This window comes from Meriones unguiculatus, chromosome 1 (assembly GCF_030254825.1).
Source record: "Meriones unguiculatus strain TT.TT164.6M chromosome 1, Bangor_MerUng_6.1, whole genome shotgun sequence".
Lineage (NCBI taxonomy): Eukaryota > Metazoa > Chordata > Mammalia > Rodentia > Muridae > Meriones > Meriones unguiculatus.
Genome location: NC_083349.1, coordinates 104,856,053 through 104,872,578, shown reverse-complemented (window position 1 = coordinate 104,872,578; position 16,526 = coordinate 104,856,053). Strand labels below are relative to the sequence as shown.

General features: G+C 36.6%; 1 protein-coding gene across 3 annotated transcripts in view; it reads right to left on the bottom strand.

The window, feature by feature from the left end:
• Memo1 (mediator of cell motility 1) overlaps positions 1 to 16,526 on the bottom strand; it is a 93,962-nt gene that overhangs the window by 38,322 nt on the left and 39,114 nt on the right. For all 3 annotated transcript variants that reach the window (XM_060364543.1, XM_060364553.1, XM_060364548.1), the window contains 2 exons: positions 11,860 to 11,941; positions 8,708 to 8,776 (listed from right to left, as the gene is read on the bottom strand). In XM_060364543.1, the coding sequence (XP_060220526.1) occupies positions 8,708 to 8,776; positions 11,860 to 11,941 (151 nt within the window). The remainder of the gene's footprint in view (positions 1 to 8,707; positions 8,777 to 11,859; positions 11,942 to 16,526) is intronic.

Below are 16,526 nucleotides of genomic sequence, written 5' to 3'. Positions count from 1 at the left end.
GAGATAAATTTTTCAAAAGCTAAGAGTTAAAACAAGGCCCTTATCAATGTGACTGATGTACTTACATAAAAAGGCTTCAAAGTCAGGAGTGGTATCCCATATAATCCCAGAATTTGGGACCCCTGAGGCAAGGACTGATGTCAACCTGGGTTCCACAGTGAATTCTAGCCAGCCAGGATTATATAACATGATCCTGGGAAGGGTGAAGTGCAGGGGTGGAAAACACATGGGACACAACCACAACACATGACTCCAAGGACACCCCTAACAGTCATGCAGTTAAGAGAGGCCTAGCAGCCAAAGAGGAGCTTCAAAGAAACCAACCCTATCAAGCCATAATACTGGACTTCTAGTTTTCCAGAACTGTGAGGAAATGAGACTTCTGTGAACCAAAGCCACAGTCCTTGGAATTTCATTACAGTAGAACTGAATTTGCTCCTAGGTTTTAATCTAAATTTATGTCCAATAAATGAAAATACCAGCTATAAATTTTTACAATAAACATGCTATATACAGCTCATTTCTAGATGTATAACTAGACAAGTTTCAAAACTAAGTAGTTGAAATATTTCAGCTATGAGAATTTAAATTTTTAATAAAAATTTATACTGTTACAAACCTTGAGTATCTATGCAAAACAGCATTACAAAGAAGCATTCAATGAAAGTATTTTGGCATTATTTCTATGGTAGCAAAGAAACAGGACATCTTGTTGAAAAAAATTCTATGATATCAACTTTATTCACACTTTAATACAAGTCATTCTCAAATACAAAGACACTTTATAATGTATTATTTGCGCAGAAAAGAAAAAAACTGGGCTAAACACTAGCTACAATCTTCACAACCTGTCTCAACACCCAAAATACAATCAGCTTACTATTATTTCCTATTAAACATCCAAACTTGACCTACAACCTAAATGCTGAAACTATGAACTTTCTGTTTTTTAAAATTCAAATAAAACAATCTTATCATACTATCACACAAATATAAATAAGTTAAAGATTAAAAAAAAAAAAAAGCAAAACTGTGAGAAAGAAGGAAACAGGTAATGGGTTTATGTACCTAGAAACCATGACCTAGTTCTTTCACTGTCAGAGATTTTTCAGGACAAGGAGAGTGTGCTTAGCTACATACTCTGACAAATGCTATTACTGTACCAAATGTGATGGCATTCCCCTATATATCCTAAGACTTAGGGTGAGCCAGAAAGATGTAGGATGATTCAGAATTCAAAGCCATCTTGGTCTACAAAAATCAGAACCTAGCTCTAAAAAAAAAAAAAAGTAAGGTGTAGTGAAATAATCTTTAATCCTCACACACAGGAGGCAAAGCAAAGGCAGGCCTGGTCTGCACAGCAAGACTATGTCCATGAGTGAGTGAGTGAGTGAGTGAGTGAGTGAGTGAGTGAGTGAGTAAACCAAACAAACAAAATCTATTACTAAACTAAGAAAATTAATCTACTTTTTTAAAGACATGTCACTTCAAAATTGGGAAAGAATGAGGGAGATAAGGAAGTTTTGGATTAAGTTATTCTTTGAGTCCTCAAACTGGAAAAAAAATCTCACCGGAAACTATTTTATCCTTAAGCCAATGTGTGTCAGAAATAATCTTTTTCTATTCTCTCGTCTCCATCTTTTAAGACTTAAATAGTATTTTATGTATTTGAGTGTTATGTCTACATGTATACCTGCACACCAGAAGAGGGCACAGGACTCCATAATAGATGGTTGTGAGATACCAGTGGGTACTAGGGATTGAACTCAGGACCTCTGGAAGAGTGCCACTTAGTACCTCTTAGTACCACTAAGCCATCTTTCCAGCCCCTCTTTCTCAATCTTTTTAGCACTATAATCCACATTTGTTTCATAACATTTATCATCAGTATCATGGAGAGGGTCAGATTCAGATTATAAGATGAACAAAATCAAGAGATACTATTTTGTTCTGTAATAGCAGTCCACAAATATTAATGAATTATTTTATTAATATCTAATGTGAAATATGTATAAAATGGTAACGTGGATATGTTTAGGTCACTTGATTAATGCCAGGATTAATGCCACAGTGCTGTATGTCTATAGTCTACATAACAGAAGGCTGAAGCAGGGGGATCAGTTGAGCACAGGAGCATAAGGCTAGCCAAAGCAACATAATGAGACCCTATTTACAAAAGAAAAAAGAAGAGGAAGAGAAGATAGAGAAAGAAGGGAGAGAAAAAAACTTTTAATGGTGTGGAGGTTGGGGAGTGTTTCTGGTTGAGAAATCAGTTTCTATAAGAAAAAGTATCTAATATTTAGCATCAGAATGCTTTTGGAAAAAAATCTAAGGTATATAGCTTAAAGTGATATTTTAAAAGTCAGTCTCTTCTCCTGCCAGGTGTGATGGCACACACCTTTAATCCCAGCACTCAAGAGGCAGAGGCAAGCAGATCTCTGGGAGTTCCAGGACAGACTCTGTCTCAGATGACAAGCAATCTGAAGACTTGTGCACAATGCGCACTGCTACAGAAAGGAGCCAACCATAGTCCTCCGGGAGCCCAAGGCCTTCAGCTGACAGCTGACTACTGTCTTAGCTTTCCTTTCTGTCAAACCCAACCTATATAAAACACTCCCTACAATCTGAACTAGCCAGATTTTCCCCAATGAATTCTTTCTAGTTTGGTAAAAACATATAACCAATCTAGCACAGTTCCAGAACTAATTTACAAAAACAAGAAAGAAGAAAAAACTGTGCCATCAATATAAAATTCTTTAAAATAACATAGAGAAAACACAAAAGGTTAGATGCTATTGAAAAGGAGCATATTAAGATAATAATGACCTCAAAATAGGCCTCTATTAGCTCAAGTCCTAACAAAGAAAGATAAACAAAGAACACTGAATTTCATGTATTTCTTCCTCCCTTCTTTGCTAGACCCATAAACATCACAGTCACTGCAATAACTGGAAGAAAAATAAGTAGGCATGGCTATGTTCATTTCCTTTAAAAAAAAAAAAAAACTGCAAGGTGTTTGCCTTTAAAGAAATAACCTTGGCATTGTATTCTGGCTGTTACTAGATAGGTAAAAGAAACCTTCACTATGAAGTAATAGAGAGATGGTAAGGAGTCACATTTTCCTAGACATAACTATAGTCCACACACTGCAGCTCCTGAGAACTCACCTTTGTGAAATTATTATAATGAATATGGTCTATGAGCACTTGTCATATTTTTTCAACTACCTCTTCCAACTATGGAACATAAGTAATTTTCTATAGGTATTTCAAAGGGAGAGAAAATATTTTAATTAAAGACTAAAAACATCATGGGCTCCAATTTCTTTTGTCCTACAAAGCTTTTTGAAAAATATAAATTAAATTCAAGCTTCTGCCTAATTGCCTTTTCAATTTCACATTTCAGTTATTAGTTTTGTTAGCATCCAGGAAAGACTTTACAACTGTCAATGTGAAAAGGAACCTAATGAAAGGCCCCATTTTTAAGTTCTTTAACAGCCCAAAATGATCTTTTAAAACACAAATTTTATTATTTCACTGTTTTTTGCCCTTACTTTAAAAAGTCCTTCCTGAACCAAGGTGGTGACACAGGCCTTTAATCTCAGCTCCCAGAAGGCAGAGGCAGGCAGATCTCTGCCATTTCAAAGCTTCCCTGGTCTACAAAGCAAGTTCCAGGACAGCCAAGGTTGCCCAGAGATACCCTGTCTTGAAAAGCAAAAAACAAACAAAAAAGTCCTTCCTGGCTTTTCATAGATATAAAATCAAGTAAAACGCTTAAAAATAAGTAGAATTTTGTGGGTTGTTTTTCCCCACTGTAAGTATATGACGTGGATGCACAGATGCAATATACAGGTACATGCAGAAGCCAGTTTGACATCAGATGTCTTCCACAGCAGCTCTCCACTTTATTTTTGATGACAAGGTCTCTAGTTGAAACTAGAGCTCACTCTTCCAGCTAGACTATCTAACCAGCCGGCCCAAAGATCTTCCTTTCCCAGCACCACCTGCTCTCCCAACTGCCTGGCACCAGGGTTTCAGGGGCACAACCAGCATGCTAAGATTTTACATGAGTGCTGGGATCAGAACTTTTGTCATAACTGCGCAGCAATCACTACCCACTGAGCCATTCCAAGTCCCTAAAATGGATTTTAAAGTGTCAAATGAACTATCAACTTTCTGTACTCCTTTTGCTGCCCCTTAACTGTTAACATTCTGTGAGGACACTAGTCTTACAGTCCTTGATGAACTAACAAGTTTAACTACACATGTTGTCATCCCTTCTGATAGACTGCTTTACCTTAAACACCAATTCCCATGCTTGAAGTCAAATCACCCTTTTAAGGTCTATCATATCAGATGTCATAGGGTGATCTACATGTTCTTAACACTTAAGACCCTATAAAGGAGTATACAAAGTGCAAACTAGTTCCAAAATAGTGGGAAAAAAAATAGAAAATAAAAAACTTCTGCTTTCTTAGCTCCTGAGTTGCACTTAAACTGCAGAAATGAGGGAAAGTAAATGTTAGCACAAGCTTCACTGCTGTGAAACCAACATGTGTCCGTAGTCCATTCACTGCTACATCTTTTTAAAAATCAATTTCACCAAATTTTTGACCCTTAAGAACATAGCTGAACAATGCATGACAAAATATATTCAAACCACAGAGACAGATTCATAAAGCATTTCTGCAGATGAACATCGTATCTCATTTTAAAAAATCACTTGATTATGAGCTGAGGGCTGAACTAAACACATTTTTTTTCATGGAATACAACTTTTACTTCAAAAACAATAACTATACAAATAGTAGGTATTTGGCAGAAATACCCAAATACCCAAAATAAACAAAATAAGTCTGCAAAACAATTGACATAGTTGTTGTACAGAATAAAATTGAAGCTTTCTAGTGAAAATTAAATCAGATATGTTTCAGATGATAGTATGAACAAACCTAACTTTCTAAATTATACAATGAACCATCACCTGAAAGATCTATGCTGACTCTCAAGAAACTATTTTTATTAAGTTCTGTTTTGGTATTAAAGAGGAACATTGCCTGTTTAACAGAAAAAAATATAGACTGCTTCTCCCTTTTGAACTACGTTCCTGTGTGAAAATGGGTTTCCTTCTTATATTTACGCCCCAAAAACAGATCATAACAAACTGAACGCAGAAGCAGACATGAACACAGAGGTATCTTCTAATTAAATTATACATTAATCCGAAGTCTAGCATGGTACATACACTATAACCCCAGCACTTCAGAAGCTGAGGCAGAAAGATTGCTGTAACTGAGTGCCAGTCTAGGTTACAAAGCCAGTCTCTTGTTCCAAAAACAAATAAAAAACAATAAAAATGTACAGGATGTTTATAGATATATAATAAATATATAACATTAATATATTTATATATTATAATATATAAATAATATAAAACTTCCCTTCATTTTAAAGAAATGGGCATGTGGATTGTACTATGGTAGTACTGTATTTTATGGCTAATATCCGCTTATAAGTGAGTCTGTACTATGTGTGTCTTTCCGCTTCCGGGTTACTTCACTAAGGATAATTAATGTTTTCTATTTGCCTGCAAATTTCTGATTTTCTTGTTTTTAATAGCTGAGTAGTATTCCATTGTGTAAATGTACCACAATTTTTGTATCCATTCTTTGGTTGAGGGACATCTAGATTCCAGATTCTGGCTATTATGAATAAAGCTGCTATGAAAATAAAAAAAAACAATAAAAATGTACAGGATATTTATAGATATATAATAAATATATAACATTAATATATTTATATATTATAATATATAAATAATATAAAACTATATATATTTTTGTTTGTTTGTTTGTTTGTTTTTGAGACAGGGTCTCTCTATGTAGTCCTGGGTGTCCTGGAGTTCACTATATAGACCAGGATGGCCTGGAACTCAAAGAGGCATTGTGTCTCTGCCTCTGTCTTCCTTTAATCCTAGTACTAGAATTAAAGGTATGTACCACCAAACCTAGCTATATTTTGTAAAAGAAATGTAAAAGCAATATCTCTTTTCCCATTCTTTCGTTATCATATGAGGAAATATGATGAACATTATTATATGTTTCTTATTTAATGTTTCATTAAGTTTATGGTATTTGGGAACTAAGGATATACTTCTGTAGTTGAGGGCTTTCTCTGCATGTCTAAGATCCTGGATTTGACCAGCATCATCATACAAAAAAAGTCACTTTTGTTCTTATCATTTTGATAGTTTTAATTTTTGTTCTAATTCTTTTTAACTTTTTAAAAAATATTTAATTTATGTGTTTAGTGTTTTGCTGCATATATGTATGCTTACCATCAGCATGCCTGGTAATACTGGAGGTCAGAAGAGGGCATCAAATTCCCTGGGACTGGAGTTACAGACAGTTGTGAGCTATCATATGGGTGCTAGGAATTGACACCAGGTCTTCCGGAAAAGTAGCTAGTAGTAGCTGCCATTTTTTCCAGCCCATACAATTATTTCTGCCCTTGGAAATTTATTTTTCACCCTGAAGATGATTTCACAATTCTATTTTAAATTAAGTATCATAATTGTAAAAAGTTTATTTTTAACTCTAGCTCAATAAGCCGGGCATGGCAGCACGCACAGTTAGTCCCAGCACTCAGGGAAGCAGAGAAAGCAGATCTCTGTGAGTTGAGGCCAGCCTGATCTACAAATTGAGTCCAAGACAGCCAGATGTTACAGAGAAACCTTGTCTTAAAAAAACAAAACAAAACAAAAAATTAACTCTAGTTAATTAAGAGCTTTTTTAATTAATTTTTTCCATTAAGTATATTTTTTATTTGTTTGTTTTTTAGTTTTAGTTTTTTGGGACAGGGTTTCTCTGTGTGTAACCCTGGCTGTCCTGGAATCACTCTGTAGACGAGGATGGCCTTGAACTCAGAGATCCGCCTGCCTCTACCTTCCATGTGCTGGGACTAAAGGTGTGCGCCGCCGCCGCCGCCGCCGCCGCCGCCGCCGCCGCCGCCGCCACCACCACCACCACCAGGCTCATGTAATATATTCTAATTATATTCTTTCTTCTCCCTAATCTGCCAAGATCCTCCTCACTTCCTTACCCATATAATTTTATGTTCCTCCTTTAAAAAAAAAAATTAAGAAAGAAACAAAAACAAAAAAATAGGCAAAAGACCAGTAAGAAAAAAGAAAAAATGTCCTGTCCATTATTTTTATCTTATAAATTCTTTAAGAACTTTATCCATTTTGATTATATTCACAGCCCCACTGCTCCCAATTTGTCCATTATTTATATATTTAAAAAACCTACACAGACACACACTATCCTGGGAAACGAGATGGTTGCCATGAGCAGTTAATGGTTTCTTGGGGAGAGGGAGTCATCTTCAGTGCTATGACCACTGATGAGCTACCACACTCCAATGAGCAAGCCCCAGTTAAACTAAATGAGTTAACAAAAAGAAGGGCTTAGTGGGAGAGGTAAAAGGACATAATGGGGAGTGAATGTACTCAAAAGACTTTATATACATGTATAAAATTATCAAAGAGTAAAAATTTAAATGAAAATATATCTGTAAATGACTTGTTTCTAAAAGTATTTTATAAAAAAATTTACTTCATATAGTACATACTTCTCAATTTTACATTAACTTATATCATCCTTTTAGTCTACGATGTGATATTTTCAAAAATCACCATAATGCCTCTTAGTATATTTCATAATTTTATTTAATAACAGGATCTCACAATATAACTCCTGCTGTCCCCAAACTTATTATCTCCTAACTTAGCCTCCTCACTGCTGGGATTGCAGGTTTGCAACACCATGCCTGGAAATATTTACTTTCAATATCTATAAAATATTACATTAATTAAACTATCATATTTATTTGATTCATTATTCCATATTGGATATTAAAACATAATGCTACTGTTGCAATCTTACTGCACTTAAACTTTTGCACTTTAGGACTCACTAAGATAGTCTTAGAACTTACTTAGCTATTAGATACACACAAACCACTTGTCACCTCTTTGCACTGAGTGTATAACTTCCTCCTCCTGGTTGTCCTTGACTCTTGGTTTTTCCTCACCCTTTCCTTTCTCTTCTCACTCTGACATTCCAACAGTTTGCTGTAGTCCCATTTTGTACTTCCCAACACAGACTCTATGCTTATTTAAGTATCCCCAACTACTTCTGAGGCATACCTCTAGCATATAATATGATTAATAAAAATACTACCAATGAGAGAAAAGTTTAGAACAAAGTATTATTTAAAACAGCCTTGATTATAGCTGAATTTTAGACTAAGGTCAAATAAAAATCTTCTAAAATCTTTTTCATTTCTCTTTACTGCTATATACTTTCACTTTTAGTAATGACAAAAATGATTAAAAAGAGCAAAGAAATCTTCCTTTTTTTTCTTTAAAATATTCACATACAAGTTTTTCAGTGTAAACTAAAATCAAATATTTAACTTTGTAGTAGTTTCAGAATAAAACATTTGACAACTAAAGACAAGGTAAAACAGTAAATACTCAAAGAAAAAGTATTAAAAAATTTCCTAATCTATACAAGGTATGACAGAATTCCTGAAAAGTGTAAGCTCTACTAAACTGAATACACAAGAAGAATGAAATATTACTTCTATGACAAAGCAACAATTACAATATTGCTAAACCATTCCTAATTAACTGTATTACTTACGTAATAGATGGATCCACTTGTTTGTAAGCATGGGCAGCACAAGACCCACAGTACGTGTATCCTGCATGGCTACAAACAAAACAGTATTTAATTTAATCTCCACGTTCAAAATCAAGATAGTCTAAAAGAAAATAAAACTTTTAGAAAGAAATATGACAACCATGATACATAGGTTTGAATAGGTAGACTAAGAAGCAATGTAATCAATGATGCAACACCATCATAATAGAGAACATGTAAGTGTTCCGTACTATATTCCAATTATAAACTTTCACTACTATTTTAAAGGTTGGTTATGTAGCTCAGTGGCAGCTTCCCATGTTTAAAGTCTTGGGTTTAATTGCCAGCACCAATTAGGGCAGGAAGGGGTGGCAAGAGCTAGTTTGGTTTTGAATGGGAAAGAAGAACATTTAGAGATATTCAAGGCTTAAGTTACTAATTTCTGCTACTACTCTGCAGTGAAATTAGCAGTCTGTTATATAACAGTACCGGACCAAGTGTCCTGCAGTGATCGTGCTCCTTTCCGCTTTTGCAGCAAAGAACTTGGCTTGGCTTCTGGGTATTATGCCTCTCATTTTCTTTCCATTATTTTTCTCCTTTCACTGTCTGGCTTCAGTATTCAGTAAATTCGCTTATCACCTACAGAACAGCTTTGTTCTCTGATCGTTTTTCTTTTGGACTCATCCCTGCTACGAGTCTTGACTCACTTTTTTAAACTATGGTACATAGTCTATGTATACTATGGTGGACAGTACACAGCCCATGGGGGTAAATGTTTTAACAACCGACTCTAAAGGAAATGAAAAATATGCACATTCATATGTACATAAGCCTTTTATACAATGTTAAAGTATCACATTTATGAATAATGATAAAAATACATAATACTCTTATTATAAATTCCATATAGCTTGTTGATTTTTAAGTTCTATGATACTATTTGCTGTAAACAAGCTACAACTGCAACAGTAAAGAACTGGGCACGATGGCACATGCCATGAATTCCAAGCATTACAGAGGCAAGTAGATCTCGGAGTTTAAGGTCAATCTGGTTATAGTGAATTCCAAGCTATCCAGGGCTACACAGTGGGATCCTGTCACAAAAAGATCAAAGCAAACAAAATAATAGAATGGAACAAATCTAGTAGACCCACACCTGATGATTTATAAAAAATATCTGAAACCAATATTTCACAAGAAATGTCTTTGTGTCCATGTTCACTGCAGCACTATTCCAGAAAGAGAAAGGAAGAAGGAAGGAGGGAGGGAGGAAGGGAGAGAGAGGGAGGGAGAGGGAGGGAGAGAGGGAGTTATGGAATCAACCTAAGTGTCCATTAACAGCTAAATGTATTTAAAAAACTAATATACACAAATACACAGACATATTCTACCTTAAAAGAAAAAAGTAACAAGGGCTAGATGATGGCACATATGTCCAACTGTAAGGCCTTGAATCCCAATCCCTAGAGCCCATGCAAAACCAGATACAGCAACACACACAATCCTCAAGCAAGTTTGGAGGCAGATAGAGGGGAAACCCTGGGAGCTCCAGAACCAGCTGTTCAAGTGTAAGCAGCAGCAAAAAAGAGACCCTGTCTCAAACAGGTAAAAGGCGAAGACCAACACTCATAAAACCTGCCTGTAGGCATGTCTGCGAGGTGGGTTCTCTGTTAATGACTGACATGGGAGTGTTCCTAGGTTATATAAGAAAGCAAGCCAGTAAACAGCAGCTCTACACTTTAGCTCCTGCCTTGCTTTGCTCTAAAAGTACAAGACAAAACAAAGTTTTTCCTCCTCAAGTTGGTCACTGTTTTATCATTGCAACAGAAAAAAAAACAAACAAACAAAAAAAAAAACTAACTGGACACCATTCCACAACATACATGGAATTTTCTAAAACCACAGAACTAAAAGAGTATAGAAGCACAGTTATGAGGAAATAATAACAAAAGGGTACCAAGGCCTCAGTCAAAGGACTATCTGATGAATATAGCAACATATAGTATGTGTTTCAACTTCACTTAAGGCTAGATATTCAAAGTACCCACAACAGATGCCAACGTTGTGATGGATTGACTGGCTTGATCATCTCATGTTGCAATAAAAATTGTAACAACACTCTTGTATACCACCCACAAGTATCATTTGTCAACTTAAAAATGAGTGGAATAATGGAGACATATACATGAAACTCAGTTGGTACCAACAATTTTACTGATTTTGATGATTAAATAATACTTTTCACATACTATAAAAAAAATCTGCTGGGGGCTAGAAACATGGCTTGGTAGACTATCGTCTGGGTCCTAACACCCACATAGTAGCTCACAACCAACCATAACACCCTCTTCAGACCTCCAAGAACATGAGTTTGATCCCAGCAATACATTTTTTTAATGAAATAAAATAAAATGTCTATAAGGAGTTATTAATTACTATTCAATAAAGTGACATTCAAGAGATTAAAAAACTTGCATGCTACAGCTTTTAAGTGTGGAGTCTGACATCAAGTCATAATGTTCATATGTACATAATGTACATAATCATACAAAGTATTTGGCAAATAAAACACTTAACAATAGAATACTTGGGCTGCAGAGGTCTTGAGTTCAATTCCCAGCAGCCACACAGTGGCTCACAACCATCTATAATGGTGCCCTCTTCTGACGTTCAGGTGTCCATGCAGGCAGAACACTGTAAACATAATAAATAAATGGATGGATGGATGGCTAGAAAAATAAATAAATCTTTTCTAAAAAAGCAATAAACTACTTACATACCAAACCAAAATTTAAGTTCTTTGTATATGTGTGGTATATGTACAAGTACATATATGTACATGTGGAGGCCAAAGCAAGTGTCTACCTCAATCAATCCCCCTTTTTTGTAAAGATGTATTTGTTCATTTTATTTTATGTAAGTTCACAAAGGCCAAAAGGGCATTGGATCCCCTGAAACTGGAGTCAGAGGCAAATGTAAGCTGCCCAACACAGATGCTGAGACTCAAATTCAGATCCTCTGCAAGAGAAATAAAGTCTTAACCAAACAATCTCTCCAGCCCAACACTTGATTTTTAACTTTTAGTCCAATATACACTCATTTTTATCAATAATAAACATGTTGAAGATTTGTAAAAGAACTCTAAAACTTACGGTGCAATAATGGCTCTAGCAGGTCTTTTCGTAGACTGTACTTGTGAAAGCCAACCTTCTAGCTGGGCATTCAGCTGAGGTCCTACAAAAAGATAAGTAGAAAAAAAAAAAAAAAAGAGTCAGCAAAGCAATGTATTACAGATAACCATAATTATTCCAAAATCTTCACTGAACCTCCATAGTATTAAAATAACTTATTGGGGAAAAAAATCAGTCTGGATGTTTAAAGTTTCAATTTATCAAGCTGCAGATTGCTACCAGGCCATATGATAGGGTTGAATACTGATGAAATAAAATTTGTTGTTATCCAATTACTTCTTAGAAGTGTCTTCATACAGATTTACATTTGAGGTAACATTTAAAACAAAATAACAAGAAGCAGAAAACTCTAAATGAAAAAGGTATAATTAAGTGAACTGCTTTTTTCACAGAACAATGCTGAGTTTATTTGATCACTGAAATGATGTAGTTAAAAACTCACACAATCTACCCAGCAGTGTTACAAAGCAGATGCTGAAACTCAACTAAACTTTAGGCGGAGTGCAACAAATCTTCGGAAAGAAGGGAGATAGCAGGACCTGCAGAGGACTGGGGCTCCATGGGGAAAGCAACAGAACCAAAAAATCTGGACACAGGGGTCTTTTCTGAGACTGATACTCTAATCAAGGACCATGCATGGAGATAACCTAGAACCCCTGCTCAGATGTAGCACAGGGTAGCTCAGTATCCAAGTAAGGGGAACAGGGACTGTCTCTGACATGAACTCAGTAGCCTCCTCTACTGAGGGGGGAAAAGCCTTGCCAGGCCACAGACGAGGACAATGCAGCCAGTCCTGAAGAGACCTGATAAGCTAGGGTCAGATGGAAAGGGAGGAGGGCCTCCCCTATCAGTGGACTTGGAGAGGGGAATGGGAGGAGATGAGAGAGGAAGGGTGGGATGGGGAGGAAATTAGGGAAGGGGCTACAGCTGGAAAAAATGAATAAACTGTAATTAATATATAAAAAATAAAAATTTAATTAAAAAAACTCCCACAATCAATGATCCACACCTATCCATTCTACCACTTTCCTCCACTATCAAATTAGTAATAATGCCATTACTCCCCAAAAAGTTCAATTCACACCAACTCACTCTCTGTTTCCTACCTTTCTGGTTCACTAGTCTAAGAATGTACTGACTTTAACAGACCTCTTCCACACCCTTCGTCCTTGTTCACTCCGGTGAGAACAACCCATCACTGTAATCACCCCTTAAATGGACTCATTGTTCTTTTTCCTTCTCTCTCATTGCAACAGTAAAAATAGAGTTTAAAGTCAACTTTCCGCTTAACACAATATCTCTATCTGAACAACTGAAGAAGCTGAAGAGACAAGTGCTTGCTACACAAGTGTAAGGACCTGGGCAGGAATTACCCAGAACTCACTTAAGAAAGCAGCAGTGGGACTTGTCTGTTACCCCAAAAGCTCCCACTGCAAGCTGACAGGGAGAGATGGGAGAAAACCTAGAAGTTCACAGGCCAGCTACTGTGGTGTTCCCAGTAGCAAACAACAACACAAAAGACCCTGCCTCAAACAAGGCACAAGGTAAGGGCTCACCCATGGTTTGGTCTGACCTTCACACACACACTGTATCATAAGCACACCCACAAAATAAATAAATTAAATTAAATTAAATTAAATTAAATACTAATACTGATGTGTGGTTACACTTAAACTTTTAAACTACAGCCAGAAATTTCAGCCGTTCCAAAAATTTCAGATCCCTACCCAAGTTGAGAAATTAACATTAAGGAATTTGGTGTCAAATTTAAATCAAGAATTGAATCAGACTTTCCTCTTTCACTGTAAACCTCAAAACCTCCTTCATTCTTTTCTCATTCCCTTTGGGAAATAGCTATACTTTTCACTTATTCAGACAATAATCAGTTAGGAAGCAGCCAATCTTCTGTTTGCCCAGGACTTCATATAAACTATCCTTTATATGCCTCTATGGAAAAATATGTTTTGCCACATACAGCTCGTCCTTGTGACTACATACAGTTTGAACTAATGAGAACTTTACTCAGGTGATTTTTCTTAACCCTCAGAGTATAAAATTGGCTGATATTCTGAATAAAATTGACTATTGCATGAGACTTTTAGTCTGCCCGCATTTATCAGCTCAGTTCTCCTGGGTCCCACCACCTCTAGAGTGCTGACAGAAGACTAGTTATAAAAAATGATGTTCTAAAATGAAGACTTTGGGAAAGATGAAGACTGGAGAGATGGCTCAGCAGTTAAGAGAACTGGCTGCTTTTCCACAGATCTGGATTTGGTTCCCAATACCCCCAAACAGAAGCTAAGAACTGTAATATCAGTCCCAAAGGATCTAACACCTCTTCTAATTTCCATGGCAAACTGCACTCATGTGGTATACAAGCACACATAGGCAAAACAGCCATACACATAAATTAAAAAGTAAATTTAAAAAAATAAAAAAGATTGACTTTAGACAAAATAAATTATAGAACATAATACTAGACAATGCTCAGGTAGTAAAGAGTAAGAATCTTTGGGGTAGGAAAAGATTAGAGAATGAGCCACAAATCTGAGCATCATTTCAGGTGGTAAGGTCAGAATGGTAGAGTAGTGGAAAGACAAGTGATGGCAGCAAAATGTTACAATAGATCAAGAAGCTGTACATTGTAGCATGTGCCTGCAATCCTATCACAAAGAAGGCTAAGGCAGAATAATTATGGATTCAAGGTCAGCTTAGAGACACTGCTTCAAAAAGGAAGAATGGGAAGGGAAGGAAAAGAGGAAGTGGAGGAAGGAGGGAAATCAAAGTATAATAATAAGATCAGACACGTGGGCACAGAACCAAGATGTGCCAATGAGGGAGGGAAAATGATGTAGAAGCCTTGGGAGAAGAAAGTAGGTCCAGAAATCCTCCTTTAAAGCCTTATAAAATTAGCATATAAAAGAAAAAAAAAAAACAAGTGAGTAAAAAGGCAAGCTGGTAACCAGCGTCAGACAGAACTACCCAATGGTACAAATGAAAGACACTCCAGTGCATCCAAGGGTGACCTTGACACACCCCTGAGTAGAGAGTTACTATGCTAGAGAGATATGCATGAAGTTATGTACAGAACCACGGGTAAAGGAAAAGCCTGCACTACACTAATGAGCCAAAAAGCCCTGGAGAAGCTAACAGAAAAACCAATTCTTTGTACACTGCACCCTTTGAGCTGCTGAAATCTATCCTTGGTTTGGCACACTCCCTCCCACATGGTAGTGTGATATATCATGATTTACTGTTTCTGTTTCAGCTACAAATGTGTGGCTGTGCTCAATTCCTTGTTCAGGAAAAAAAGGACCTGGAACTCCTTTAGAAATGTGTATATGGATTATCAGGTGGTATTAAAAGATTTTTTAAAAAGCAGCCATTCAAGAGATAAAGGAAAACACAGTACAAGGAAGGCAAAAAAAATAGGAGCTCTTCAAAACATGAACAGTAGCCGGGTGTGGTAGCACACACCTTTGATCCCAGCAGCACTCAAGAGGCAGAGGCAGGTGGATCTCTTTCAGTCTGAGGCCAGTCTGGTCAACAAAATAGGTTCCAGAATAGCCAGGGTTATTACAGAGAAACCATGACTCAGAAAAACAAAAACAAATACGTTGGTGTAATGTTCTTTTGGAATGTATACACCTTACCCTTGTTCATTCAAATGCTGATTTCTCCCCCGACTGTCTGGTTTCAATCCGGATATTGCATTGTGATACTTATTCTAAACATCCTGTCTCAACTTCGTGTAAACAGGCCAAAATAAAGCAACTAGCCACAATGTTGAGCAAGGAGAGGGGAGGAGCCAGAGGACAGAAAATGAGTGGGAGGAGAAAGGGAGAAAGAGAGAGAGCTAGGAAAGCAGAGCTGGAGGACAGATCTTGGAACTTCCTGGAGATGGACTGGACCTAAGATATCACTAAAAGCAAGTATAATGTGGGAAATCTGAATGTTAGGAAACCATGAGGGCTTGGAGGTTTAGGAGGGAGTAACTATTGCCCAGCATTGTGCTCTAGGTTAACTTAATAAACCCAGTCTCGGGGGCTAGAGAGATGGCTCAGTGGTTAAGAGCACTGTCTGCTCTTCCGAAGGACCCGGGTTCAATTCTCAGCACCCATATGGCAGCTCACAACTGTCTATACCACCAAATCCAAGGGATCTGACAGCTTCACACTAATGCACATAAAATAAAATAAATTATTTAAAAAAATAAAATAAAATAAAATAAACCCAGTCTCTGTGTGGTGATTTGGTTATACAGCTGTTTAGGACTAACAGCAGCTTTACTAAAAGATAATTATTAGTAAATTTTAACATCTATTAACAACACAAATACAACCCCCCCCCCAAAAAAAAAAAAAAGCAGGAGGCTGGAGAAATGTCTCAGCAGCTAACAGTAATGACTGCTCTTTCAAAGGATCCAAGTTCAATTCCCAGCATCCATATGGCAGCTCACAACTGGCTGAAACTTCAGTTCCAGGGTATCTGACACCCCTACATAGATATACATTCAGGCAAAACAACAATGCACATAACATAAAAATAAATTAATCATTAAAAAAAAATCCAAAACTCTGTAATGAACATCATAGCCAAGACAGAAATATCACTCAGTCGATTTTGTG